The 27,779-nt window shown below is 37.8% G+C and overlaps 1 protein-coding gene across 7 annotated transcripts in view; it reads left to right on the top strand.

Annotated features, from left to right (window-relative positions):
• LOC129774820 (uncharacterized) overlaps positions 1-27,779 on the top strand; it is a 676,155-nt gene that overhangs the window by 634,557 nt on the left and 13,819 nt on the right. For all 7 annotated transcript variants that reach the window (XM_055778819.1, XM_055778821.1, XM_055778817.1 and 4 more), the window contains 2 exons: positions 601-992; positions 16,752-16,881. In XM_055778819.1, coding sequence (XP_055634794.1) covers positions 601-992; positions 16,752-16,881 — 522 coding nt within the window. The remainder of the gene's footprint in view (positions 1-600; positions 993-16,751; positions 16,882-27,779) is intronic.

Raw genomic sequence — 27,779 nt, 5'->3', positions numbered from 1 at the left:
TATACTATTAAATAGATACCCTTGAGCACACCCGCATGTACTCCGGAATATTAACTTTCAGTAACTAATCAAATTATCACATATCCGAATGGGTGAATTCAGTGGGACGCAAATTACTTGATAAATAGCAATATCCTTATCACATCACAAACGAGACGCCACGAGTGTGAGACCGTGTGCATCGTTTTATTGCAAGACAGCAAGACAAGGCATCTGTTTCAATCGACAAGAGCCTTATTCCTTCGATCTCCCTCCTTTCAGTGACGTCGTCAGTACAGGTACAGGTATAGTGGTTCGATTGATTGTGCTGTGTCCGACCACGTCGCTCATGGGGCCCTAGGGCTAGCCTATAATGGAAACACCATCAATCAAGTGAGAACGAAATTAATGACCTTTCATCATCAAGAATCGAAAACGATTTAGCAATTGATGAATGTTTGCCAGCAAGCAAATGATTGAATGTTGCGCTCCACAGGGATGGAAACATCGGGTCCCAAATAACCTTACTTTTAACCATACATTTATGTAAACATTTCATGCATTGTTTTAACATACTCATTGTAATAAGCTATTTATGAAGCAACATCTATCTCGTTTCAGGAATGGTACAACATGGTAATCGCTCTACTCACAGGGTTTCTACTGTTAAGCTCGTCCACACTGGTCGCCATCACGGTACTCGTAACTACCGAGCTGGGGCCGCGGAAGCTGATTGCCGCCACCAGTAGTCTAGCCACGGGGATATCCGCCAGCATTGGGTTAAGTTGGTTCTTGCCGATACTGTGTGCCACCTCGACGCCCCTCGTCTACAGCGTGATGTTCGAATCGCCCGCCCACTGGTGGCACACGGCGGACTCGTTCGGGTTTATCCTGTTCATCGTGATCGAGTCGCTCTTTGTGATACTATTTCTGCTGTTGTTCCTCACGCTAATGAAGAAACTGCTTTACCTCGCCAAAAAGCACGACAAACATAATACTTCGATACTGAGGAGGTAAGTTAAGGGCTCCATTTGGTACATCATGTCGAACGTCACATAATGATATTATCCTAGTCACTTCACTTCGGGCACTAACCTAGTAAGAAACGAAATTTTATAATTAGCACTTTAGTTGTTCGATGGTTTGTATAGTTTTTCTCCAACTCTCTTATAGCCTTTGAAAAATTCAATTTAAAACAAATGTGGTTGACTTAACGCTGGCTAGAGCGATACTGTAATGAAAATTGCAAATGACATCTTTTATATTGACACCCGGTGCAACATATAATTTGCGCCAAAAGCAAGTTTGAAAAATTTCAAATTAACTCTCAGTCCAAACATACGTGATTGGCCACTCGCCGGCTGAAGTAATACTGGAATAGGAACCGCAAATGACACCTATTATACTCTCCTCAATAATTTGTTCAAAAAAATAAAATTTTCTACGTTATAATAAATGCATAGAAATATTTCATATTGTCATCTCATACCTATCAAACGTAGTCCTACGTTAAAACATAAAGCTTCCTTTATACCCTAGGCAAAACAAAAATGAGTAACAGATAATCGTTAGGGGAAAGTAGGTAAAGACAGACACCATAAGGTGTAATCTCAATTTTTACACATATATAGCTTTCATGATCGCAGTTGTTGTACAAATTGAAACTTCAGGTCCTTTTCTATCATAATTACCGTTGATACTAGTAAATTTATTCCAACATTGATGTATTCTGGGTCATTGGAAAAAATGCATCGAAATACTATTTCTTCACATGGTCGGGAAAGATGGACATCTGGAATGGGTAAGACGGACACTAAGGTGGGAAAGATGGACACTTACGGAAAAGTTGTAGTTTTTGTACGTATTTTAGTGTTTTCAGCATTGGGGAGTGTTCTTGAATTACGCTACGATTAGAAAAGCTACTCATGTTGTTCCTGGACTGTTTCATCCTTGGAAGGGAACGACAGAAGAGGTCAAATTCATACACTCCATGCAAAAATTTCTGGATTTGTGCGGGCCATTGTCCTCGCAAAGGAAGGAAAAGGATCTGAAATAGCCAACAACCTGTCCACGCATATTTTAAATGACCTCCTAGGAAGACGATAATTCATTTGTAAAGTTTAATGATACACTTAAAAATATTTCAAAACGAAAGTTTATTTGTAAAGCATTAAAAACAATTCATCGATGGTTTAAGTTCATTTGAGTATTTAAATTAATTAAATTTTCAGTGGGAATAAAAAAACAAGAAAAAAAGATGAATCAAGAGCAGTTCTGACAAATAGTTGCAGCAGAAGTAAAGCATTCAGCGTGGAACCATGAAAGGCATTGTAAGCATATTGTCCAACCTGTCCCGAAATCTGAATCAGAAAACTGGCTTCCGCATTTCTCGCATAGATTATCAGATGAGGTGTCCCCTTTGCCCTTATTTTGCTTAGGCTTCTTCGAAGAGCGTTGTTTTTGTTCTTTTTTGATGGATTTAATGTCTTTCGATGCTTTCGCCTTCTTCAAAGTGTCAGCGTATTGAGCAGACGTTATGTCAGCTGCCTTTTCTGCTTGGCGTTTTCTCTTCGTGACTCTCGGGGTGACCATTTTCGGTAACGGAAGTATGGTCGACGGAGATATTTCAAACACCGGGTTATTGGCCGTTGAGATGCTGTCCGGTTCTGCGAAATCAGCCATGATGTCTTCGGGAAGCACTTGAACTTCTTTATACTCACAGGAAATGCGATTTACGGTCGATTGACTAGGCGCACCTTCAAGATGCAATCGAAACGTCTCTTCTTGACGAAGAATCTCAGGATCGGGTTGATCAGTCACCGTGGCCGGGGCAAAGTCATCATCGGGAAAAATATTGCGATCAAATGGCCAAATTCCTGTTTTTTCGAACCCATTCTCAGCAATTTCCGTAGTAGCCGCCTTGATGAATGCAGGTTTCATGAGCTCGGCAAAGTCATATTGGCTGACGACTTTACCTGGATTCTGTTGTAGGGAACTTCCTGTGCGTAATACGTCTTGAACGGTGCCATAAAGGATACATCAAGCGGTTGAAGTTTGTTGCTAGTGAGAGGTGGTAAAACTAGAACCTTAACAAAGTTAGCTCTAGCTTTCTCGGTAAAAGCTAGGTACTTAGTGTGCGACGAGTGGCCATCAATTATGAGCAATGCAGGACTGTCTTCAGAAGGTTTTACATGCCCAAAAAAGTGATCGAACCACTCATTGAATATTTCGACCGTCATGCAACCCGATGCATTACAGGCAAATTTGCTTCCACGTGATGCCCCTTTCTTCAAAGCTTCGTGCATCCACATGCGGAGAAAAATGAAGAACGGCGGAAGGTGCTGTCCGGTTGCGGACATGCACATCACTGCCGTAGCTGTTTCTCCGCGTTCCGCAGATGTAATACCACCAACCTGTTTTTTGCCTTTCAAAGCCGCTACCTTAGACTTCTTCGGAGGAACCTGTAAGAAAGTATGAATAAAAAATTAAACTGATTTTTAAACTAACTACAATGCCAAAGCAAATACTAACGGTACAAACACTAGTCTCATCGGCGTTCAAAACACGATCTGGCGTCAATTTGGGATCTTTCAGCGCTTCTTCCAGCAAATCGTAAAACGCAGATACTGCTGGCTTATTGAAGCCTCTGGCTCGGGCGGCAGAGGTAGCTTCAGGTTTACGGAACGACAATTTGGGATTTCGTTTCAGAAAATTGCTTAGCCAAGCTTTTCCAGCCATCTTGGTAGACTTGTTGAACGGGTGTGGCAATCCATTTTTTTCGGCCAGATCAAAAGCAGGCTTTCGAACATTAGTCATCGTTATTCCATAGAACCTCTTTTCCAAATCCAACAGATGTTGTACCAGCTCCTCTTCTTGTTGAGAATTGAATACGGAATCAAGAGGTCCTAGCCGAGTTGATACAGTTGGACTTGTGAGGTGGCGAATTAGTGTGGATCTTGGAATTGCGTAACTTCTTGCTGCTGTCTTCACCGGCGATCCACTTTTTACAGCCTTAATGGCTTGTTCCAACTGCTGAGCGGTCCATGACTGCCGGTTACTCTTGCGCTTGAAATTTGTAGGCATCTTTATAGTAAAACCAAAATGTTTTGTTAAATACCCTAGGAAAATACTAGTGTCCGTCTTTCCTTACCTTAATGTGTCCGTCTTGCCCGAACTGGCAGCTTTTTTTTCGAATGACCGTAGCTCTTCCTATAAGTGTTGAAAAACCTCTGATTTATCACAGGATAGTTAATGATGGACTAAATAAACACTTACCCATTGGAAGAACACGTAAAAAACAAAAAATTACGAACTTTTCGCTATTTTGTACGGAGTAAAAATTACATCGAATGGTGCACCCGCGAAGATAATTTTTGTTTTGTTTACAAGCTTGACAGTTCGCTCGCTGGGAATCAACAGTGTGTCTCGAAAGTATTGATACACTTTATTGAAAGTATTTGCATAACTAAAATATTTCAAAAAATTTTAGTTAATGAAATATTAAAACTGTCCATCTTACCCGCAGTGTCCGTCTTTACCTACTTTCCCCTACTTGTACCGATGTAAAACTTTTCTGACCCCACAGCCCACATGTATGGTACAACCTCTCGTGAACTGCAAGGAATAAAATAAATTGGCAGAAAAACTCACCCTTTGCTGCTGCTAAAATGCCGCAAAGTTACTTCGCAAATTATGTCTGTGTTGAAGTGCGAGTCAGCAAAATAGGGCATTTATTCGGAGCAGCTGCATTCGGATGCCAGGAGAAAATACACACCGTAGATTTCATTTCATCTTTTCTTTTGGTTGCTAGAAATTCGGCAGTTCGTCAATGAGTGAGCAAATTTGTTGTATTGCAATTTCACGGTACATTATTGTGATATTGTGAAACTAGATGGCAAGGTAATAATACATAAAAAAAAATTAGTGGGTTATATCTATGATATAACCGCAAGGTTCACGTGGAACTACCTTAGCTTAGCAATCATTCGTTTGTATTGATTAAATTCTTGATTGAATGAAACAGTTTCCAAATTCAATTGAGTTCAATATATTTGCTCTGTGAGTGAAAAAAATGAACAAATGCCGTGTAAAGTCAATTCATTTATTGTGATTGATTGTTCTTCGTTACAAGTAAATTTAATGACGGACCTTTTACGTTTGGTATGATGACTAGAACAAAATATATGTACGGAAGAATTATCAAACGTTTGATGAACCAGCCTAAGGCTGAAAATCTTTCCAATAAAGACAAAAAAAAATTATCAAACGATTATTTTATTTTACATTTCCCTCTGAAGTTTACATCCCAAAAGTGTACATACTTCTCGAATCTCGAATTTGCTTGAAACTGGGAAGTTCATTCGCTTCTAGTGGCTGCACGATTTTCCCAGGTTCCTAAGTTTAGAAGATCATGTTAGGACAAACATATTCCACTCTGCACAAAGGCAAGCGAGGACAAAAGTACTCGCAGTTTGCATTTATTTCCAGAGCCGATTTCCCCAGAAACCTCGGTTTTGAAGTCTGTGTTAGGGAAACACATTTCAATCGGAACAAAAATACCCCCGATTTGTATGAATTCGCAATGCCGATTTCCCCACGCTTCGTGGATTTGAAGTCTGTGTTAGGGAAACACATTCCAGTCGGAACAAAAATACCCCCGACTTGCATGAATTTGAAATACCGATTTCTCCAGGCACCTTGGTTTAGAAATCTCTATTTGTGAACACATTTCGGTGGGAACAAAAGCTCCCCCTACTTTCGTGTGTTCTTTTTCTTCTTTTTGGCTTTAAGAGGGTTTAAACTTTTCAGTTCACTCGCCTCTAGGCTCTTTCGTGTGTTTGCAATGTCGATTTCGCTGCTTGGTTTTAAAGTCTGTGTTAGGGAACATTTTTCGATGAGAACAAAAGTTCCCCTACTTTCATGTATTTGCAATGCCGATTTCCCCAAGGCTGCTTGGTTTTGATGGCTGTGTTAGGGAAACCGTAAATCGGGCCAATCAAAACGATGCAGTTAGGGCGTTTAGATAACGCCTAATATTTTACAGTTATTCAATTATTTATCTAATGAAAAACAACATTTTGTTAGTTGCGATAGATGCGTAGAAATATTCCCTATCAAGTGATGCAAACATCTCTCCTATCCAGTACGAAATGTTCGAGCTATAAGCATTCGAAATCTTTCATTTTTTCCTGCATGTTCTGTGTTTAGGTTTTCATTTTACCCTCCATATATTCCGGTTAGACGTAGTCCCACGTCAAAATAAAAAAATGCTTTACAATGTAATGAAATGCCGTCAGACGCAAATTTTTAAATTCTATTAGGGTAAATGATCTTGGTTTGTCCAGTCGAAAATATGATCATGGTTTGCCCACTTTTTTGAATGCTCTAATTCAACGCTCCTGTGTCAAATAAGGCCTTCGAATGTTTCGAAACATATAAATGAAATTGCCTTTTACATGATTTATAGTAGTTTGATAGTATATTTTTACGAAATTACATGTTTTAAAGGATTATAAAATACACCTTCTATTTGTGTCAATGCGCCCCTCATTCGAGCTAACTTTCAATCGATCACCAGATGATTATTTGGCACGTATTCAGACCTTTTCTGGATTACAACACTTATAAATATTGTAAACATCATGCTTGTTCACCATTTGTATCGGATTTACATAGCTAAACCATTAAATTAACGCATTTTGATGAACTCAATTCTGATCATGAGTTGTCCAATTCAATAATGTTGTTTTGTCCACATGATTTCTATGGCAACCGTTTGGCGCGCTGCTGTTTGTTTATGTTTGTTTATGGTGTGCTTCGCGCATAGCAGAAGTATGGTTCTTCTGTGTTGATTGTGTTGAGGTGAACACTTCTAAAATGCCCAAGAAAAGGCAATATTCTGAAGAAAGCCTAAATTATGAATGAATCAATATGATGCAATATGACTCAAGCAATGATAAATGCAACATCTAATTGTGAATTCGAATGTTTCCATTCAAAAATGGAGATTTCTAAAACCGGACAAACCATGATCATTTTTTTGGGCAAACCATGATCAGAGGTGGTCAAACCATGATCATAATTATTCTTTAAGGAAAATCTTTAAAAAACATAAAAATATGAATAATTTCAACACCTTATGGTAGTATTACTAGAGACTTGGGGCTTTTCAACAAACCCAAACTCGTATCGATTATGTGTGATTTTCATGAAGAAAAATCGATTTGCATTTAATAGTTGCGTAAAAATACCCCAAATTGGACAAACCAATGATCTTGGTATGTCCAATTTGGGGTGTTTTTACGCAACTATTAAATGCAAATCGATTTTTCTTCATGAAAATCACACATAATCGACTCATGATTAGAATACCCTACCTGTTTCAAAACAAATAAATCGAATACCCGAATAGTTTTTCGGTACCTCATAGAAAAATGACAACTGCAACGACGGCACTACTTACCATTGTTTCCGGCACAAGATCGTAAAAACTTCATGATCGATCGGGATCGAATCGCCCAAAATCACTCCCAAATCCACACAAGTAAACCAATCCAAGCAAACAAAACGCAGTTTACTTGTTTATCATTTCGGAAATCACTCTAGAATGCATCAAACTGCATTGTATTTTAGTTAGGTTGACCGTTTTGAACGGGACAGTACTGTTTTTTCAACCGTTTTTGATTGTCCCGTATTTTTATCAATTTGTACCGTATTTTCAGTATGAAGAATTTTTTTTATTCCTTTCCATTATTCTTAATACATTGTTTTCGAATGAACATCTTTTAGCATTTTCTGACAGATCGTGGTCCTATTTTCCATAACATGAAAATATCGTGTTGTTCTATGGTTCTATTCTTTTCAACAGAGATCAGTCAAACCTTTCAAACATTTATTGGCCTTGTTGAAAAAGGTGATATATCTCCAACTGAAGTTGCTGGTTATTTTAATCGTTCGGTTAGAGTTCTTCAACATAAAAGAAAAAAAATCGACTAATGAGTTAAAAAATATTTTTAAAAGTTTAATTGATTTAGGGGAAATACAGGAGACAAAGTTTACCAAAACAATGGAGAATTTTTACGGTACTACGTTGGGATACATCGAAACGTTGGGGTACATCGAAAGTGGAAAGCTAGTCTAGAAGAAGCATAACATTATAAATTGATTTATTAAAGTCCATTCCGGAATGATCAAAGATTCAAAATTACATATACCTGTTCAGACAGTTGAAAATATTTGGTTTGATAATTGGACAATTATTGAATTATTTACAATTGATGAGATAAAAAGGTAGTTCAGAGAATCCGTGTCAGTTGCAAATAGTTGGAAAAAAATGTTTTCAGAAATTGCGAACAAATTTCTAGAGTGTACTCCCAAACTAGCGTTGGCAGAAATGATGCCATTTCGTGTACTGGAAGGTCAAATGCGCAAATAATGAGCTGTTTTAAAAGCTTAAAAATGGTTTGTATGTATGCGAATCAGACATCTCTTTCTGTTTTCTTTTCTCATTTCGCTTAGGATTGTGCCAAAAAAAAGCCCATACGACGTCAACAGGGATCGAACCAAGGCCGGCTGGAATGCAAATCTATTTTACACGACCACGCTATCCATATAGCTGCCAGTGCTATTATATAGAAGCGTGATAATATTACACCTCATCATAAAATGAAGTTGGAAAGTGTTTTCTAAGAGGATATAAAAGAACATGAACGAGAATATATCTTTCTCTGTCTGGGCCGTATATTTGGAAAACTATACGAAAGCTTTTATATGCTTCCATTTAAATGTGTCCTGTTTCGCTCACTCATATTGTCTCTAGCATATATATTAAACAAATGATATACATGTATTGGGGAGTAGAACATTTTCTGTTAGTTTTCAGCTCATTTAATGTGATAAATCGGGATGCCATAACATGTGCTAAAAATTAACTTTGGGTGTAAGGAATCATAATCTTCTTCGTCTATCCATCATCTGAATATTTCTTGACTGTAGAGAACAAATTAGCATCTGGAAGTTTTTGATTTAGTTTGGTTATTTGGTTCGTGAAGTGTCATCTATCAACCAAATATTGTTTACCAGCCTTCGAATTTTGCACAACAAGTTCAATTTTTACTGCGAGTTTCGCTGCGAATAAGCACCACTTGCGGGATGTTTTGATTTTCTGTTTCCATTGGAAGAAAAGCACAACTGAAGCGCAACAAATGCTTGTGGAAGTTTGTAATGACTCTTCACCATTGGATAGATTTTATAGGGACTATTTTTTGGACGATTTAGAAGTGGTAATTGTAGTGCTGAAGACAAAAAGCGTCCGTGTCAATCGAAAAACGATTGACACGATTGAAGACGATGAATTAGTGACATTACTCAATCAAGATTCGTATCAAACGTAAACAGAGTTTGCAGAATCATTGTGAGTAACTTGACAAGCTATTTCTAAATGACTCCTAGCCGCAACATACATCCCAAAGCCAGGAAATTGTGTTCTATACGAACTGAAATCGAGAGATGTCGAACGGAGATTGTGTATGTTCGAAATGTTGCTCGAACGGCACAAAACGAAGCCTTTTTGCGTCGAATCGTTACCGGGATCGAATAATGGATTCACTACGATAATCCATAATGCAAAAGATCGTATGTAAAGTCCGGCCAAACAAGAACATCAACGCCGAAGTTGAATATCCACGGTGCCAAAGTAATGTTCTGTATTCGGTGGGATCAAAAGCGTGTGATTCACTATGAGCTGCTACAAATCTTGTCAACCGATCAATGGAGACTTCTACAGGCAACAATTGATCTGTTAAAAGCGAGCTATTGCCGGAAAACGTGCAGATTATGTGACCAAAAAGGAGTCGCCAATATTCCATCTATCCATCTATTCGAACCATAGATCGAAATCCTCGCTCGGATGCACGAAAAATATTCAGTCAATCAATCTAGTTTTCGATGAACCGTGTATTATTGATATTTTCGTCTCTTCCTTTTCACCGAAAATTCTTCTTCAGAGAGAAAGAGATGTGGAAAATCTCTATCTCGCAAGTTCAACGAGAATGCTTTTTCGTCTCTCATTTGGTACTGAAAATATGGAGCGAAAAATCATAGCTAACTTTACCAACGTTAGTCTGTTAGGACAGCGTTCAAACGATCTACATTTGGACAGCGTCTGAATTGTACAAATATTAACTCATCTCATGTTCACTTCACGATGAAACCCAATATTGCCGCATATTTTCATGCAACGTTTTCAGCTATACTGAAGAAGTGAAAAACCATTATCGGCATCAAGGAGTCACTGAAAACGAAACAATTTTTCGCCAATCATAACTCGATGAAAAATAAAAATCGGCATCGAATTTCTCTCCGAGAATCGAAGTGAGCGTATAACATTCTCTCGCCTTCTATATTCTCAGCTATTTTTCCTTGTGGGTGACGGACGCCGTAAATGACCGTAAGTGATGGATTCCGTAAATTGTCAGAAAGATAATAAAATGTAGTAGCTAATGATGACCAATACTTTGAATGGTGTATTAATTCATTTTATTATTGAAATAAATGTGTTTTTCATGCAAAAAACATGAAACGAATTAAATTGCTGCCTTAGTATAATGTCTTTTTGTTTATATTTTTTGTTTTTGATTCGCGTGTCAGTTTTAACCCTGAACTATTTGGTCAGCCTAATTATATTGTAATAACTCTTTTGTGAAAGGTTTGGTGGCCCTGAAAAATCAATTGATTCAAGAGAACAAACTGCCAATTGCTGAAATTGGTGTCCTTGTTTTGCCAATGCACTCTTCTAGACAAACTGAATGCAGCCTCAGGCAAATACCGCCGAGATAGCGTTCGCGATAGATACTAAGTGCAATGTGTAATCTTGTGTATTGTTCTCGCTAGATCAGGAATGAATCATCTTCCATCTTCAACTACTTCTACAAAACAACACACAGAAGTTATATCTAAAATTTTGAAACATTCGAAAAAATATCAGAACAGAACAGAACAGGAGAATTGAATAAAATAATTGCGTGACCCTACGTCAACAATACGGTCGTGGCTTGGACACATCTCCCTTTAATTTTTCATGCAGTTTTAAGTCACTAAGCCTGCCAAAAACAAAGTTCTATTCCTTGCAGTTCCCGACCTGTTTTATAGTTAACAATATAGTGGAAGGTATCAATCAGTGTAGAAAAAAGGACAAAATGTGCTTCTCGAATAAAATGAGTTTGTTCTAATCAAATGTCAAGCGTTATCTAAACGTCCCAACTGCTTACTGTTTTGATTGACCCGATTTACGGATTCTCCAACACAGACTTCAAAATCGATGTACCTGTGGAAATCTGCTTTGCAAATATACATGCAAGTCGGGGGTATTTTTTCCCACTGAGCTGTGTTTCCCTAACACGGACTTTAAAATTAATGTGCCTGGGGGAATCCGCTTTGCAAATACATTCAAGTCGATGGTATTTTTGGTGTTGAGTACTTTTGTACTCGCTTGTCGTTGTGTAGACCGGAATATGTTTCCCTAAAAAGTACTTTTAAACTGAGAAGCCTGGGAAAATCGTCATTTCAGATACTAGAGGTGAATGAACTTTCGCGGTTCGAGAACTACGTAAACATAAGATGTGCAATAATTTCCGAGGGAAATGTAAAATACAATGATCAATGATCGTTTGACAATTTTTCCGTTTACATATTTTGGTAGTCCTAGACATCTTATTAAGCGTAAAAAGACGTTCATCAAATTTATTTGTGACGAAGAACATAATCTATTACAAAAAATGTCGATGCATTCTAGAATAATATTCGAAGTGGTAAACAAGTGGAATGCATAATATAATTGCAGTTCTACGTCGAAAATATGCAGTCGTGTCCTAGATACAACTCCTTACATTTTTTTTTGTGTTAAATATTTATTTTTTTTTCAAATTTTTTATTTTTTTTGGCAGACTTATCTCACCTCTTAACTAGGCGAACCTAGCCAGAATTTTCACCTGCCCCCGGGCTTCTGGATGCCAAAGGGGGACTAGGCTCTGCGGAATGCACGTATCATGCATGCTCGTGCTGTTTTAGTACTGACTGAGAAATTGTCGGACAATCGCGCAGGTGCTAAGGATGACCGACTTTTGGATGCCGGCCAATTCCTTCTCCATGTTCAACACCTTTAGCGCTTCCAGAAGAGTCTTCGGGATAATTCCAGTTCCAGAGAGAACGACTGGAACAATTTTTGGGACCTCCCTTAGCCCCCACAGTTCCTTGAGCTCCACGGCCAATGGTCAGTACTTGCAAATTTTGCGACCGTGGGTCTCCTCCAGATTCTGGTTCAGTGGAATAGCGACATCGATGATGGTGACTTTGCGGTCGCTCTTGTCGTAAACCATTATATCTGGGCGGTTGTGGTGGATCGAGAGGTCGATCAGAACAGTGCGATCCCAGTACAGCTTGAAACGGTCATTTTCCAGGACAGGTGCAGGCAGGTACCGGTAGTTTGGTACGTTGTCTTCCAATAGAGCACATTGGAGCGCCAGTTGTCGATGAACAATACGGGCCACGTTGTTGTGGCGCTCGGTGTAGGCTGCGTTGGCCAAAACGGGACAGCCTCCCATAATGTGCTCTATTTTTTCACCTGGTTGATGGCACATCCGGCAAATGTCATCAACGTCTTGATGCCAGACGTACCGCCTTCAGTTTCTCGTCGGCATTATCCTGTCCTGGATGGCTATCATGTCGGCTTCTACTACTGAAGAGAGTTCACCACGCGTTAGCCACAGATTAGATGCGGCCTTGTCGATGTGTGGCCGGTCCAGTTGATGGGGGTGGGCACCATGCACTGCCTTCTGCTTCCAAGCTGCAATCTTCTCCTCCACTGTCTGTAGATTGCAGTTGAGTTGGTACTCCGCTCGCAGTGCAGATATGTCGACTACTCCAAGTCCCCCTTCTTTGCGTGGTAGTGGAACTCTCTTCAGTGCCGATTGAGGATGGTGCATTCCGGCCTCTTTGAATGCTTTCCTCATCCTCCTCTCAAGGTCCTCTAGGTCAGTTTTGCTCCATTTGACTACACCAAAACTGAAGGTCAGCAGGGGAACCGCGAATGTATTGATCGCGCGTACCTTGTTCCCCGCGTAGAGGAAAGTCCTCAGGACACAGTTCACTCGACTCAAGAACTTGTCTCGCAGTTCCGTCTTGATGTCGGAGTGGCGAATCCCGATGAGCTGTCGGAATCCAAGGTATTTGTAAGATTCGCCACGAATCATGTCTTGTATAAACTCGCCGTCATAGACCTCGTAGCCTCCGAATTCGGTGAGTTGTCTTTTCAGCAGATGGACACAGCGGCACTTGTCGAGGCCGAACTCCATGCAGATGTCCCTGCTTATACGAGGGTCACTATTTATATTTCGGGAATAGGAACAAAAACAAATAGTTAAGCTGCGAATATATTTTTATTGTTTTTCAAAGTACTCGCCACGATGATCGATACACTTTTGCATGCGCTTAAACCAATTTTCAAAGCATTTATTCCAATCGACACGAGCCTTTTTTTGAGCGATTGTCAAATTATGTGGGATCCAACGTGAACATAATTTTCGCACAACTAAGTGTTCATGTAAAATCGCATATATGCTGGTGGAACTAATGCTTAGGGATGCCTCAATCTCACAATAGGTTACATGACGATCTTGCTTAATCATTTCGTGCACAGCATCGATGTTTTCTGGCACTACAGTCGATTTTGGACGACCTTCACGAAACTCGTCGGACAGCGAACTACGACCACGATTGAATTCACTATACCAGCGATACACAGTAGTTTTTGATGGAGCTTCATCGCCAAAAGTCAAATTAAGTTGATTGACGCACTCTTGTTGTGATAATCCACGTCGAAAGTCGTAAAAAATCATCGCACGAAAATGTTCACGATTCAGTTCCATTTTTTTGCCGAGATCAAACTTTCAACTAAATATAAAATAAACAAATAGCGTCCGTATGACAAAATGTTCTGAGTACGTATATCGTCAAAAATGTCAAACTTTACGATGGAACCGTCAGATGGACTCACATGACATCAGTGTTGCCAATTCCCGAAATAAAAATAGTGACCCTCGTATCTTCGACAACCCGGATAGCTACACCTAGACGCTGACGTGAATCAGCGTAGACCTTGATATCGTCCATGTAAAAGGTATGGGTCACTTCTTCGTGGGCGCCGTCGCCATACCTTATTTTATAGCCATGACCGTTTTTATTGAGCGTCCTACTGAGGGGGTTCAGTGCCAGACAAAACCAAAGCGGGCTGAAAGAGTCGCCTTGGAATATCCCTCTCTTTATCTGCAGCGTTCTAGACTGCAACACATTTTCCCCATCACTAAGGTGCAGAGACGTACTCCACTGCCTCGTCGCATGCTGCAGGAACCTAACGACGACGGGATCAATTTTGTAGAGCTCCAATACCCGGACGAGAAACGAGTGAGGTATGGAGTCATAAGCCTTCCTGTAATCGATATAGGCCATGCTTAGGTTCCGTTGGTTATAAACCGCCTGGCCGACTATGGCTGCGTCGATGATGGGAATTGTTTTATTTTTTTCTAATTTTTAATTTTTTTATTTTTTGAAATTTTTTTTTCATGCCTCTACTGCCAAAAAATGGACCGTTCGAAGCTAGCGATTGACCAGAAGCGATTTCATCGATTACATTTTTTTTATAACCAACTTTTCGAGTTGAATTGTATCCCTCCAATCCATGTCGTTCGGGTCGATCAGGGGACCCAAATCTTACATTCATTCTACGTTTCTAAGGACAAATCGCAAACGAGTCAAACACGGGCAAGGAAAACTGACAAAAAAAACTAAACATTCAAAATGGCCAAAATTGTCGGCATAAGCGAGAGAAATGAGTACCAACATAACGCCACAAAATTCAAAATTCGCGATTGTTTTTAACACGTTGAGTCCTGGATTGTTCTCGTTTCGGTTTCCATTTAGCCCGCGTTAAAAGCATTTGCACAACATCATTGTTGGTCCCCGCTACAAAAGATGTTGAATGTAAACAAAAAAAAAGATAGAAAGTAGTCACGTAGCATAAAACATCCGAAAACATTTTTTTTTGTTATTTCCTTGTTTTGTAACTGTCACTTCCAGTGTTCAACGTTTTTCTAACTTCAATCTCAATGTCAGCCTAGTAATGATGTCCCTAGGCCCAAAGTGTTAAACTGACCACGTAGAACACTAGAAATTATAATCGGAATCGTATTCAATTTCCCGTGAAAAACCTAACTTATGTCATATATCTCCAATACTAAACACTAGTTTTCGTGCTTTTCTACCATAATAAAAAATAATCAAATTATTCAACGATGATGCTGTGATCATCCGTTTTCATAATCCCTATCGGTACTTAAGCTCCTTCAAGCATTCTTAGAGCGATAGCTATCCTGGGATGGAGAAACTGACCATAAATTTCAATGTTTATACAATTTACAAAGTGGAATGTTTAACTCGCTCTTCATATTATTCTCCGAAGAAAAAAAACAACACTATATTGTTTCCATCTTCTCGGGTTAAAATGTCCGCTCATAGTACAGAATGGATAGACTGCAACACAAATGAAAATGCTAAGAAGGATAAAAGAATACATAAATAAATAAGTAAATGCTTCGGACGAACAGCGATGAGTTGCTGACCGAGGGCTACTTAGCATAAACTGGATATTCTGACCGCATACCGTCATGCTGAACTCTTTTTAGCTAGATCACTTTCCATACCACCGATGAATAAAAAAAAAGATTCACAAATTGAAGCACGGCCACAAGTGAATCGTCCGTGTTGATTCATTCGCCTTGGGATAGCTCTATTCGTTGCGAAGAATAAAACTCAGTTCAATCGGCTATATAATAATTTGATTTATTCATAAAGATACACATCCGCATAATGGAAGCAATAGATGTAAGAAGATAAATCTTGATACTCATTCGTTTAGAAACGATTCTAGATCGAATCGAGCATGATGACAATGGATATTGTTATCGAAACCACAGTTGTCAAGGAACGTAACTAATTGGCTTCGTTTAATACATTATTCTAGATTATTGATCGGAGTTATTTAAACAAGGATATTGTGTCATTTCGAAGCTTCTTTTTAATCTAAAATATAATTTTTAGCAGCTGCGTCTCTGCCATAAACTGTACTGTTTAGCCTTTCAAAAAAAATATTTCCGAAACCAACCAAGGCATTTTCCTTCCACAAAATTCAATGTTCATACCCCCTAAACAGATGGTTGCACATATCAAAGAACAACTACCACCGTACTTTGGAAACACATTGAACCACAGCAAAGCTGCGAGTAAACTTTGCGATGATTGCATTTTCCCGCCAAAAAAAAATATGAGGAAACCATTTCGAGTTTCTGCCATAACCACTATACACGACTGGCTAGTCGTATACGACTAACAACCTGGTCAAGCTGCATTGTCATTTACAGGTACACTTTAGCGGCCCCCGTATTCGGCAGGAAATACCTGCAAATGAACCAGTATGTGTATTACTGCAGAACCGAAACTGAACGGAAACTTCACATCCCCAGCGGTTCCGGTTCGTGAAGTTCGCCGTTCCTTGGAGAAAGTTGGTTCCCTTGCGCTCATGCCGCTGGCAAACATGGGCCCATCCCATGAACACTACATTTTATGCTCCCTCATCGAGCTAAATTTAAACTATTAGCAAAATTTCCACCCGGTTTATACTGAATTTTGCTTGTTTTCCTCCTTTCCTTTTTTTTATATTTCAGGATAGGGCTGCTGTACCGGACGGCCATGCTGTTCGTGTCCAATATGTTATGCCACGCGTTCTACTTGGTGTACTTGAACACCGAGGACCGGATCGGCGGTTATGTCTTCAGCGCCAGCAGTATTATTATGGTGAGTAAATTACTACCGGTTTGATAAAATTTATGGCGCCCCTGGGACAACGCTGCTCCCAAGAATGGATTCCTCGGTGGCGGCGCCTTCGTGGGAAGCTCAAAACCAGGTTGTTGTTGTTGCGATGTATGGGGAGTTAGGCGTGGCAATCACCATCCTCAGCCTGTTATTCAACGTGGCACGGTGATATAAAGAATAATCTAAGCGAATTATTAAATGCGTAATATACTGGGATAGTTTTTTTTTTGTATTCTGGTGATAGAAGCAAATTTGAAACCACAATTATAGGCAATTAATTAACATTGTCTGGTGAAAATCCTATGCTCCACCTTTCTTCATTCATCAATTTATTGATTTATAATTCTCTTGAAAAATTTGTTGTATGAAAAATGATATCAGAATAAATAAATTATGGTATCGTTTTTCATATAACAAAAACACCAAATTTTAAATCAGAAGGTGAAATCGAAATTGATCATTGCTCGAAATTGCACTTAGCTCTGACCCACTAAAGAACCTTTCCTCGACAGTTCTTCCACGCGAAACTATATCTCAAATTCGAAATGTAATTTCATCTGGTTTCTGATCTGATCGAATTATTGAATACAGTTGATGAAAAACATAAATGAATCTAAAATTTAAAAAAAAGCAAACGATAATCAACTTCCCAGAGATCTTCATTATTTTTTTCACATATTTTTTTTTGTTTTCAAGAAACCTGTATACTCAATTACATACCTCTGATAATTCGATGTTATTTATGTATTCGTTCTTATGTATGTTATTTAGATCATAAATTATTAGAATAATTGGATATGTAGGAGTTCTCTCGGTTACCTTCGTAGGTAACCGAAACATATTTCCACCGTTGCGTAACGGAATATATAGTTTTTATGGGCTTCTAAGAGTAATGTATCATGTAATAAATCGTCAGTCGAAAATATAAACGCACGTTTGGGGCATCGACCGCGTTTTGAAATATGAATAACCTACACAAAACTAGACATGAAATACATCGTCGTTGGGATTAATCGTATAGGAATTCGGTAACCTTCTCAGATTACCCTTTGATATTCTCCTCCACTGCAAATTAGAATATAATCGTTTCGTAAATGTTGAGACTCCACGTTTTAAAAATCACATCACTTACCTTAGTAAATCCTGATTCAAACCTCTCCCCACTAACAATTCTCCCTACCATGATAATCGCATTGGAACCACGCTATAGAGACGACTCTTCTGGCCGCGAATGTCATACTAACATTAGTTCCCTTCCCATAGTGAAAACGTGGCCGGCGTCGTTATTGCCTATTCAAAATTCGAATCACCGAAACATGCACAATCAGAATAGTTTACTACTCTCAAGCGTCATTCGATGTGTCCTTTGTGTAATTTCGCTGGTTCAGATCAATCAACTACGAAGTGTACAGTAATGTGCCAATGAATGTATGAGAAAAAATCGACCCTAAAATTTCAGAAAGTTCTTCTTCTTGAATGGCGTTAACGTTCCCTGTGGAACTTTTGCCGTCTCAACGTATTTACTAACTTAGGTCATTTGCTAATACGTAGTTGAGTTTCCTTAGCCCAAATAACAATAATGTCAAAAATCGACACTCTGGGACTTAGTCTTTTTTCGGCATGCGAAACGAAATGTATGGTTTAGGGTGCTAATAAAAATAGTTATCTCGGTTTTTCATTCGGAACTTGCTACGAAATGTTGATTTGCACAACAATATACCCTATGCAAAATATAAGCTCATTCGGACTACATTTACTGGTGTCGCAGACGATAAAATTTGAGTTTTTTGAAAATCGAAAAATCAGCGGAAATCGGGGTATTAAAAAAAAAGATGCCAAAAGTTTTAATATTGCATGACACGTTGAGATTTACAGTTATCTTAAAAAAATATTTTTTTCAAAAATCAATTTTTCACACGAAAAAACCAAGTGCCAACAAAACATTTTTTTGACAAAAAAAAATTGAGATAACTGTAAATCTCGACGAATAATGCAATTGTAAGACATTTGGCATCCAAAAAAAAAATTCCTCGATTTTCGGTGATTTTTCGTTTTTAAAAAAAACTCTAATTTTAACGTTTGTGACCTCAGTAAATGAAGTCCGAATGAGCAAATATTTTGCATAGGGTATATTATTGTGCAAATCAACATTTCGTAGCAAGTTCCGAATGGAAAATCGAGATAACTATTTTCATTATCACCCAAAACCATACTTTTCGTTTCGCTTGCCGAAAAAAAATTAAGTCCCAGAGTGTCGATTTTTGACAAAAAAAAACAAATTTTGAGATGACACTAAATCTCGACGTTTAATGCAATTTTAAGACATTTGGCACCAAAAAATTTTTTCGAAAACCTCGATTTCCTTTACTCCTCCCTTGGGTGATTTTTCGATTTTCAAAAAACTCAAACTTTGAACGCTTTGCGCCACTCTCCCTTAAGTCCGATTGAGCTGATATTTGGCATAGGGTGTTTTTGGTGGTACATTCTTTATGAGGTAACTTTTTGAAACTCGAGATGACCATTTTCATTGGCACCCTACCCAAACTCAAGCGCAAGAAACTTGTATATTTAAATCTCGATACAATTATGATCCAGACGCAAGAAATCAGCTCTATTTCGAAACAGTTCTGATCAAATAAAAATGTTTATGAGGTAAAACAGAAAATGAGCCAAAATCGCCAATATTTCCACAACAGTCATGCGCCCGATCATCGAAGATGCATCTTTCAAAGCCAGATTAACAAATTTGTAACAGCTTATTCGTAGTGAAAGGATTAAATTTTTCAGTTCAATAGGAGTTTAAGGAGGGACCCCGATCTGGAAGGTCGAAAAAACGAATTTATTTATTTCGCATTTTTGGGAAGCTTATGCCCTCAGAAATGTTGTCGTGAAAGGGTTTTTCGATATTTGATTACGTTGGAAAGTTACAGCCAAAAGTATGAGGTCACCTTAAGGAATATAGTATTACTGTTCGAGTTTTTAAATGCGTTTTTCTCGAAACCATGTTTTTTTCAGCTGGTGGTATCTATATATCAGGATCTACTCGACCGATTTCATTGTAATTTTTTATCCAGATGGAAAAATGAATTACCTCAAGGGTAACATAGCCGTTTTTTGATTTAATTTTTTTAAATTTTGTATGAGCTTCTTAACAGCGATCTTTTATGAAAAATAACTAATTTTTAACAAAAATGGCCGCCATTTTGGCAATTTTCCGAATTTTCAAAATGTAACGCCTTAGGTATTGTCCTGAAGTTTCAGAATATTCATTGGAATTCGTTCTGCGACACCCTGTTGCTTCAGAACCAATACCACCAGCAAGGTACCGATTTTTAGACATAATCTACACATCGAACTCTCAACAGCGTAATAATTATTATTCATGCGCTCAAAAAATAGAAAAATACATCTTCAGATACACCTTAAACAATAACCAACACGAACACTTCTTAGCATCCGAAAATCACGAAAATTCATTATTTTTCGACCTTTCAGACAAGGATCACCCTTAATAAGGATGTTGTAGCATCCCTAACGCTCAATTTACAAGAACTCTTCGAAGAAATTCTCACATCCTAATCAAATGACTCAGATGACTAAATCATTGTGTCATTCCCATTTCTATATTTGGTCACAAATCATAACTTCATAATCTTTCAGCCTGCTGCCTTGTTTACATTTTTTTGCTTGCTATACTTGGCGACATTTCTTGAACATCCTCATACACAACCTTCAATGACCTTAAAAGTATCATTAAAAGTACTATCCATTTATACTCAATGGTACAGCATTTACTCAAGCGAGAGGCGACTTTGTGTATAACATATCAGTCATCCCATGACAAAAATTGATATAGTGGTTCTCAGATTTTCGTGAAAACTGGTAGTTTTGTTCTTTATCGCAAAATATTAGACCCTAATTTATTTATTCGAAAAATTAATTTTTGCCCTTTCCCTTTTCCCAAAATGACTTTTGTTTTAAATTCACAATTTTTAACTACAAGACCGATCGTGATGATCGTGATCGTGACATATCAAATTAAAGCCAATGAATCTTCTTCCAAAAAATAATACACTTGCGAAAAGTTGGTTTGTTTTCGTAATTATCGATTGTATTTGTTTCTTATAGTTTCCATGATTGAAGATAGACGGCGCTATATGTTTTAATATTTTTTCTTGAAAGCTGAAGTTTTTCTACATGTAACGCAATATTCAAAAATCAGAGAGGTCTTTTCTTTCTTTTTTGTCATTCTTGGAAAAAAATGATTTTTCCAAACTTTGCAAAATCATTTCTCAAAAAAATATCGAGGTACTGTATGTAAAAAATCCTCAGCTTTCAAGAAAAAATATAAAAAAATATAGCACTCTCTAGTCCAAAGCCATGAAAACAACAAAAAACGTCTACAATCAATAATCACGAAAACAAAATCCATTTTTTTGCTGGTTCAATATTTTTTAATGAAAGCTCATTAGCTTCAATTTGATATGTCGATCATCTAAAACGGTTCAGTGGTTTAAAAGTTATGAATTTTTTGGGAAAAAGTGGAAATAATTGATTTCAAGAACCAGCCTAAAATGGAAATGGTCACCCTAACGAAAAAATAAAATAATACGGGTCTAATGTTTTGTGATAAAGAACAAAATTACCACTTCTCACGAAAATCTGAGAGCCACTATATAGGTTTGGCATGGAATGGCTGAAAAGAAAGTCAATTAAGGGAGTATTCTAGTCCAGAAATTTGTAAAAAATCATTGTTTTCTCCTTCATATTTCTGTACTTTAGGCATTCAAGAATATACCCTAGAAAGGACTTATCGAAAATCCTATTATTTACCGAGTTAGAGCCATTATAGTTATGCGGTATTTAACCTGTTACGGCCATAACAATGAACTTCAAACGCGTAAAAATATCCTTTAAATATAAAAATATATTTTTAGGGAGCTCAAAAGAAACGTCCGAAATTCGTGTTTCTACAATAGAATACCCTCTAAAGGGAATCGATCGAAGCAAAGACAAAAAATAGGCAAATTTGCCTGTGTAATAAATAATGAGTCTTGTACAGAAATTGTTGGAATTTTGAAAATTGCCTTCTGATTTAGGAATGAACGCATTATTGAAAAAATATTCATTAGAAAAAGGGAAATTTGTCATTCCATCAAAACTTTTTCCTGTAGTAAAAAGACATACAGGAGCGTTCTTGGAATCAAATGAAAGCTGATTGATAAAGTTATTTGGATTTACTTTTGGTTTGGTTAATAAAAACAATAAAAACAAAACCTGTGTTAATCTACAAAATCTTTAAAATAAAAAACAAAAAATGTAGATTTTTGTCTTTCCAACATTGTTGTCCACTACACCTACACACAAAAAGATAGAAGCATTCAAGTATTACATCTCAAAACTTGAAGCTTTAAACGAAGCTTCAAAATGCTGTACATCACATCTTCATGCGCTGGTTTTTCACAAAGTTACAGCATTTCTAAAATCACTTAGAAAATTTTGACTTCAACCTCCGTTTCCATAATGTTTTGTCTAGTGTAGAATTAACGACATAGTATTACATACTAGAAATAAAATTTAGAAGCATAGTTTTATTCGAAAATTATTATTGAAGTATTATTTGAATCCTATTAATACTTTTCCAATGTAACATCAACTATTTCTATAAATGGTACACTGGTACACTGAAGGAAAATAGGAAAATTCGGGAAATTCAATTCTTATATGTTCTACAATTACATAGTGACAAGCGTTGTTAGTCCATTTGATGTTTGCGCTAACGAAATTGATTTTTGTTCGAAAATGGAAATGGATTTTAATGTGATAAAACGCATTGTGTGTTAAACGCGAATGTGTTGATAAGAGCAAAACTCGAGAAAGGAATTATCCGATTTAGGGCTGTCTTTTTTCTATCATATTTTCTGTATCAACATTTATTCCAAGTAACGGTGAAACATGATGTTTACAAGTAATTGAAAAATTTTGAACGAGAATTGTGTCTGAAAATAATCTGACGAGTTTTGGTAGAAGTACTAGGAATTTTATAGTAAAAGGTAATTTTAGAGGGTAGATCAGAAGATCAATCAATGAACAGTTCTGCGATTGGACTCATCAACATGCGCTTAGTAAGAAAACGTGAATGTGATAACGAAAAATAATTTCGAGCGGGACGAAGTCTACCGGGTCAGCTGGAAAAAAAACCAATAAAAATTAATTTTTTTCAATTTCACTATTTTCAAAAAATCGGGAAACGGAAATCTGTAATACGATAGTGGCATCTTTACTGATTCTGATTCTGTTCGATTTTTTTGTTTCAGATAACCAGAAGGACTGAAATCGTGTACGCCATGGGACAACTTTTTTTTTTGAACCCCCTTACTCTTTATCAGCTTGTAACTATTCTTATTATGAATATTTTCACCGTTCAATTTTTTGTTTTATTGCTAAAAGATAGATGAATAATAATAGTACAATAGATACTAAAAATAGTTTTTGTTTTATTTTTACGGAGCTCGAAAAAAACGTCCGAAATGTGTGTCTCTACACTAGAATAGCCCCTTAATGCACTTGGATTATTGCCACATACTGATTTCAAAAAAGAAGATCTTCGCAGTGAATATTTCACTTCCATAAAGATTTTTGATATTTATCTAAAGGCTTCATCCTGTTGGAACATTTTTCTAGTATTGAGATCTGACACTCACATTGGTAATTTCGGGTTGAATGAAGTGGCGAAGCATCTTTAAACAGCTCTTTAGAAGTATCTAAAATTATGTGCTGTGAAATTTTACACCAAGTGTAACGAACGACATTCGAAATAATCCTCGCAGGTTCGAACGACATGTAAAAACCTTCATGCCAATACGCTTTACACGTTCATTTGTACGGGAGGTTCGGCTGTGAACGACTTGTTGCCTCATGGAATGTTTGAATGAATTTGTACTCGTCATCACCAAAAATGCATAGATTATTGTTTGCAGACGATTATCGCAAACAAAATACGCGGAACATTTTGCTTCCCAATACAAGATGAGAAAAGCTACCGTATTCACAAATGTCTGCATTCAAACATCAAGAAGTAAATCTAAATTGTACATTCATAAAACAGTCTGCTTACAGGAATTACTCCCAAGCTAAGACTTCCGTTCGAACTAAACTAAAACACCATCACGCCCCTACCGCCACATCCCGCGACTGTTCCACTGATCTGAACGTTCGCAAATTCAATGAAAGGCATCCCAAATTGAATACCGAAAGCATCCTTCACGAAGCATCATCCACATAATAAGGAAGCTGATAACCTCCAACTAGAAAGGTGGAGCAGCACGCGGCCCAGATTAAAGGCAGTCGTAAAAATCAGAACAAATCTGTACCCGTGATTGAAATTCACCCGTTCGCTGCTAGCATTCAGGAACGGATCCTCTGCTCTACCGTGGTTTGTTCACTCCGTGCGAGATTTGAATACGCCAGTCCTTTCGGATCCAATAACAGTACCGTGATTTGTGTAGGTATCTGTGCATGAATACCATTAGGCGTATGTTTCCATGAATACGTGCTCTCATTGACCCACCCTTCGTAATGGAATCGGAGAACCGAAAACGGATCCGCATTCTGGATACCAGCCATTCACTTCATCTCATCCAATACTCATTTTATTAGATGACTCAGAAAACTGCATTGCTGCAGAGCAGTATCATCATCATCATCATTATCATCTTCATCATCATTTGCAACGCCCTGTTTATGGGGAAATGAGGAGCTCTTGTCTTATCCACACGGAAGTCGCATGTGCTGTATTTTTTGTCTGGTGTTTCCCGGAACAACCTATACCTCCTATAGTACCATAGTTCTTATGCTGTCTGAATATTTTAATACACGTTGATATTTTTTTTCTGATTATTACCAAACGGCGGAAATCTAAATCCTGCCATTTTTCTAGTAAATAACTTCGAGGGAATGCATTTTTGTGTATACAATGTCATGCATTACATTATAGGCTGACATTATGCAAAATGGAAAAAAAAATCCCGTTCATCCGGTTCACGAAATCAGCGGAAGACAAAAATCAGCGGAAAAACGCTCTTTTGTGACGGCTTCCTCAAGCAAAATTTTCACGGATGCTGCTACCCATCACTCTTTGATTGCTTCCATCCCTCGTTAAACCAATACAAAACAAAAACCCGCTTATCCACCGGAAATTCGTAGCCTTTTTAATCAGCCGAAGTCGCAATCTTTTTCGGAGGGGTCTCTATATTTATATATTAATGCTGAAATGGACCATCGAGAAGATCGCTGGTATTATCAATCAAAATAAAAGCAACTTTTTTGGCCTCCAGTACAAGTGGATGGGTGAGGCGTAGGGTTTCGATTGAGGAGGAAAATAGACAGCAATGGGGCCGGATGCCATGTTTTTTTGTTCTGAATGAAAAGATCCCGTCTAGCAGGAAGCATGAGTCAGAGTTCATCAGGGATTGACGGGAGTGAGCTTCAGCTTTGAATGTCAACCGAGAAGCGCGATGAAAACCATTAGCGTAAAGCTGATTTTTCGTTGTTGCGCTGAGAGTTTTTCATTCTAACGATGAGACATAACGAAACAACAAGTGGATATCGTTTATTTTTTAGTTTATATGCAGGTTTGAATAGTTATGCTCTTTTGTAGAATGGTTAAATTTGATAGACATATTTGATTGTTTCATTACTGCGTAGTAGTAATATCCAAAATCATTACTACGAATGCAAAAGATTGCTTTTTTTCTCTTTTTCCATTTCGGAAGAATGTCGGGAGTGTGAATTGAACTCATGACATTTAGCGTGAGAGGTATGGAGGTTAACCGCTACGCCAAATCGCCTCCACAACAAGACTTTCTAATGAATGTTGATTCCCACAAAAAAACTACCCTATGCAGAATTTCAGCTCAATCGGACTTCATTTACTAGTGTCGCACAGGCGTCAAAGTTTGAGTTTTTTGAATACTGAAAAATCATCCAAGAGGGAAGTGCATGAAATCGGGGTTTTAAAAAAAAACTATTATAAATGTCTTAAAATTGTATGAAACGTCGAGATTTACTGTCATCTAAAAAAAATTTTCAAAAGAGATTTTTAAACGAAAATGCGACCGAGTGTCGAAAAGTTAATTCTGTCCAAAAAACGTTTTCAAGATGATAGTAGATCTCGTTATATTTACGGGGACTTCAATCAAAATACAATTGATTTCATTGTAGACGAGGAGAACGAATTAATCTTACTCCCGATTGTAGGCGAAAATGAGACATTGCAACTTATTTTCGATAAAACAAGCCAACTAGGTCTTTGTCAATCAATCCTATTTCAGATGAACTAAATTGTTTCCTAGACTTGTTATTTACTAATTGCACAGAAGATTTCCATGTTTCGAAAGCTGAATGTCCTCTTTGGAAAAATGAAAAATTCCACACCGCTATAGAATACTTTTTATTTATCGATAGCACAAGTACACGCCCCGTCGATTGCGATTTTGAGATAAATTTTGATTTCAAAAAGGCAGACTACGAGCTGTTGAAATTTTTGATGATAATCTGTATAGAATCATAAGCGAACATGTTCCAACAAGAAAGAAAAAACTAAATACAAATTCAAAAACACCAGTATGGTTCACTCATGATATTAAAAATCTCAAAAACAAAAAACAAAAAGCTCATAAAAGATACAAAACCAGCGTTGAATTGAACTGACGGTATGGTAAAACAGGCGTTAAGGTTGTGCACCAAAAAATTATTTGGGGAATATCAAGCATCTTGAATGTCGTGCTGGAATGTTATAAAGTATTTGGGTTTGTGTGCCAGTCGCAAAACTAATTTCAACTATGATTGTATTTGCGCTAATCTTGATCATAATGAAACAATGCTACTCTTTCCAAGGTTATTGAGATTAACAGAAAAAGTTTATTTCATTTATTTAGTCACCAAGAAAGTAAATGTCGTTCTGGAATTTTGTTTCGCTTGCCAGTAGCAAAACTTTCTCCACTAAGGATGACAGCTTCGCTTATTTTGAACATGGAAAAGCATCGGATGTGGAATAATGGTGCTGGTACAGCAAGTATATAATCGACTGTAGCTGAGTCTATGTCAATTGCGAAAAAGGCCACCGGAATAGCATTCGAGGTAAATTTTCAATGCATTGACACGAAACAAATTACGACATACGATCAGCTAGTATACTGTTCTGCGAGGGCAAGAATGAATCATCACAATCAATTATCGTCAACTGATTCTACAATAAAAAAAAAACCATTTCAGGGCGATCAAACCATTCTACTAAACAGTTATTTCTAAAATTTCACAGCATTATAAAATAATATCCGAAGTTATTAACAAGCGACTTACATAAAATAACAGCGTAGTTCTACGTCAACAATGAGGTCGTATCTTGGACACAACCTCCTATATTTTTTTATTTGGCAGACTTATCTCACTTCTTAACTAGGTGAACCTAGCCAGAATATTCACCTGCCCCCGGGCTTCTGAATGCCAAAGGGGGACTAGGCTCTGCGGAATGCACGTATCTGCATGCTCGTGCTGTTTCAGTCCTGACCGAGAAATTGTCGGACAATCGCGCAGGTGCTAAGGATGACCGACTTTTGGATGCGGGCCAATTCCTTCTCCATGTTCAACACCTTTAGCGCTTCCAGTAGTGTCTTCGGGACAATTTCAGTTCCAAAGAGAACGACTGGAACAATTCTTGGGATCTCCCTTAGCCCCCACAGTTCCTTGAGCTCCACGGCCAATGGTCGGTACTTGCAGATTTTGCGACCGTCGGTCTCCTCCAGATTCTGGTTCAGTGGAATAGCGACATCGATGATGGTGACGTGTCGGTCGCTCTTGTCTTACACCATAATATCTGG

The sequence above is a fragment of the Toxorhynchites rutilus genome, chromosome 3 (assembly GCF_029784135.1).
Source record: "Toxorhynchites rutilus septentrionalis strain SRP chromosome 3, ASM2978413v1, whole genome shotgun sequence".
Taxonomy (NCBI): Eukaryota; Metazoa; Arthropoda; class Insecta; order Diptera; family Culicidae; genus Toxorhynchites; species Toxorhynchites rutilus.
The sequence above is the reverse complement of the archived record's forward strand: the minus strand, read 5'-3'. Positions and strand labels throughout refer to the sequence as shown.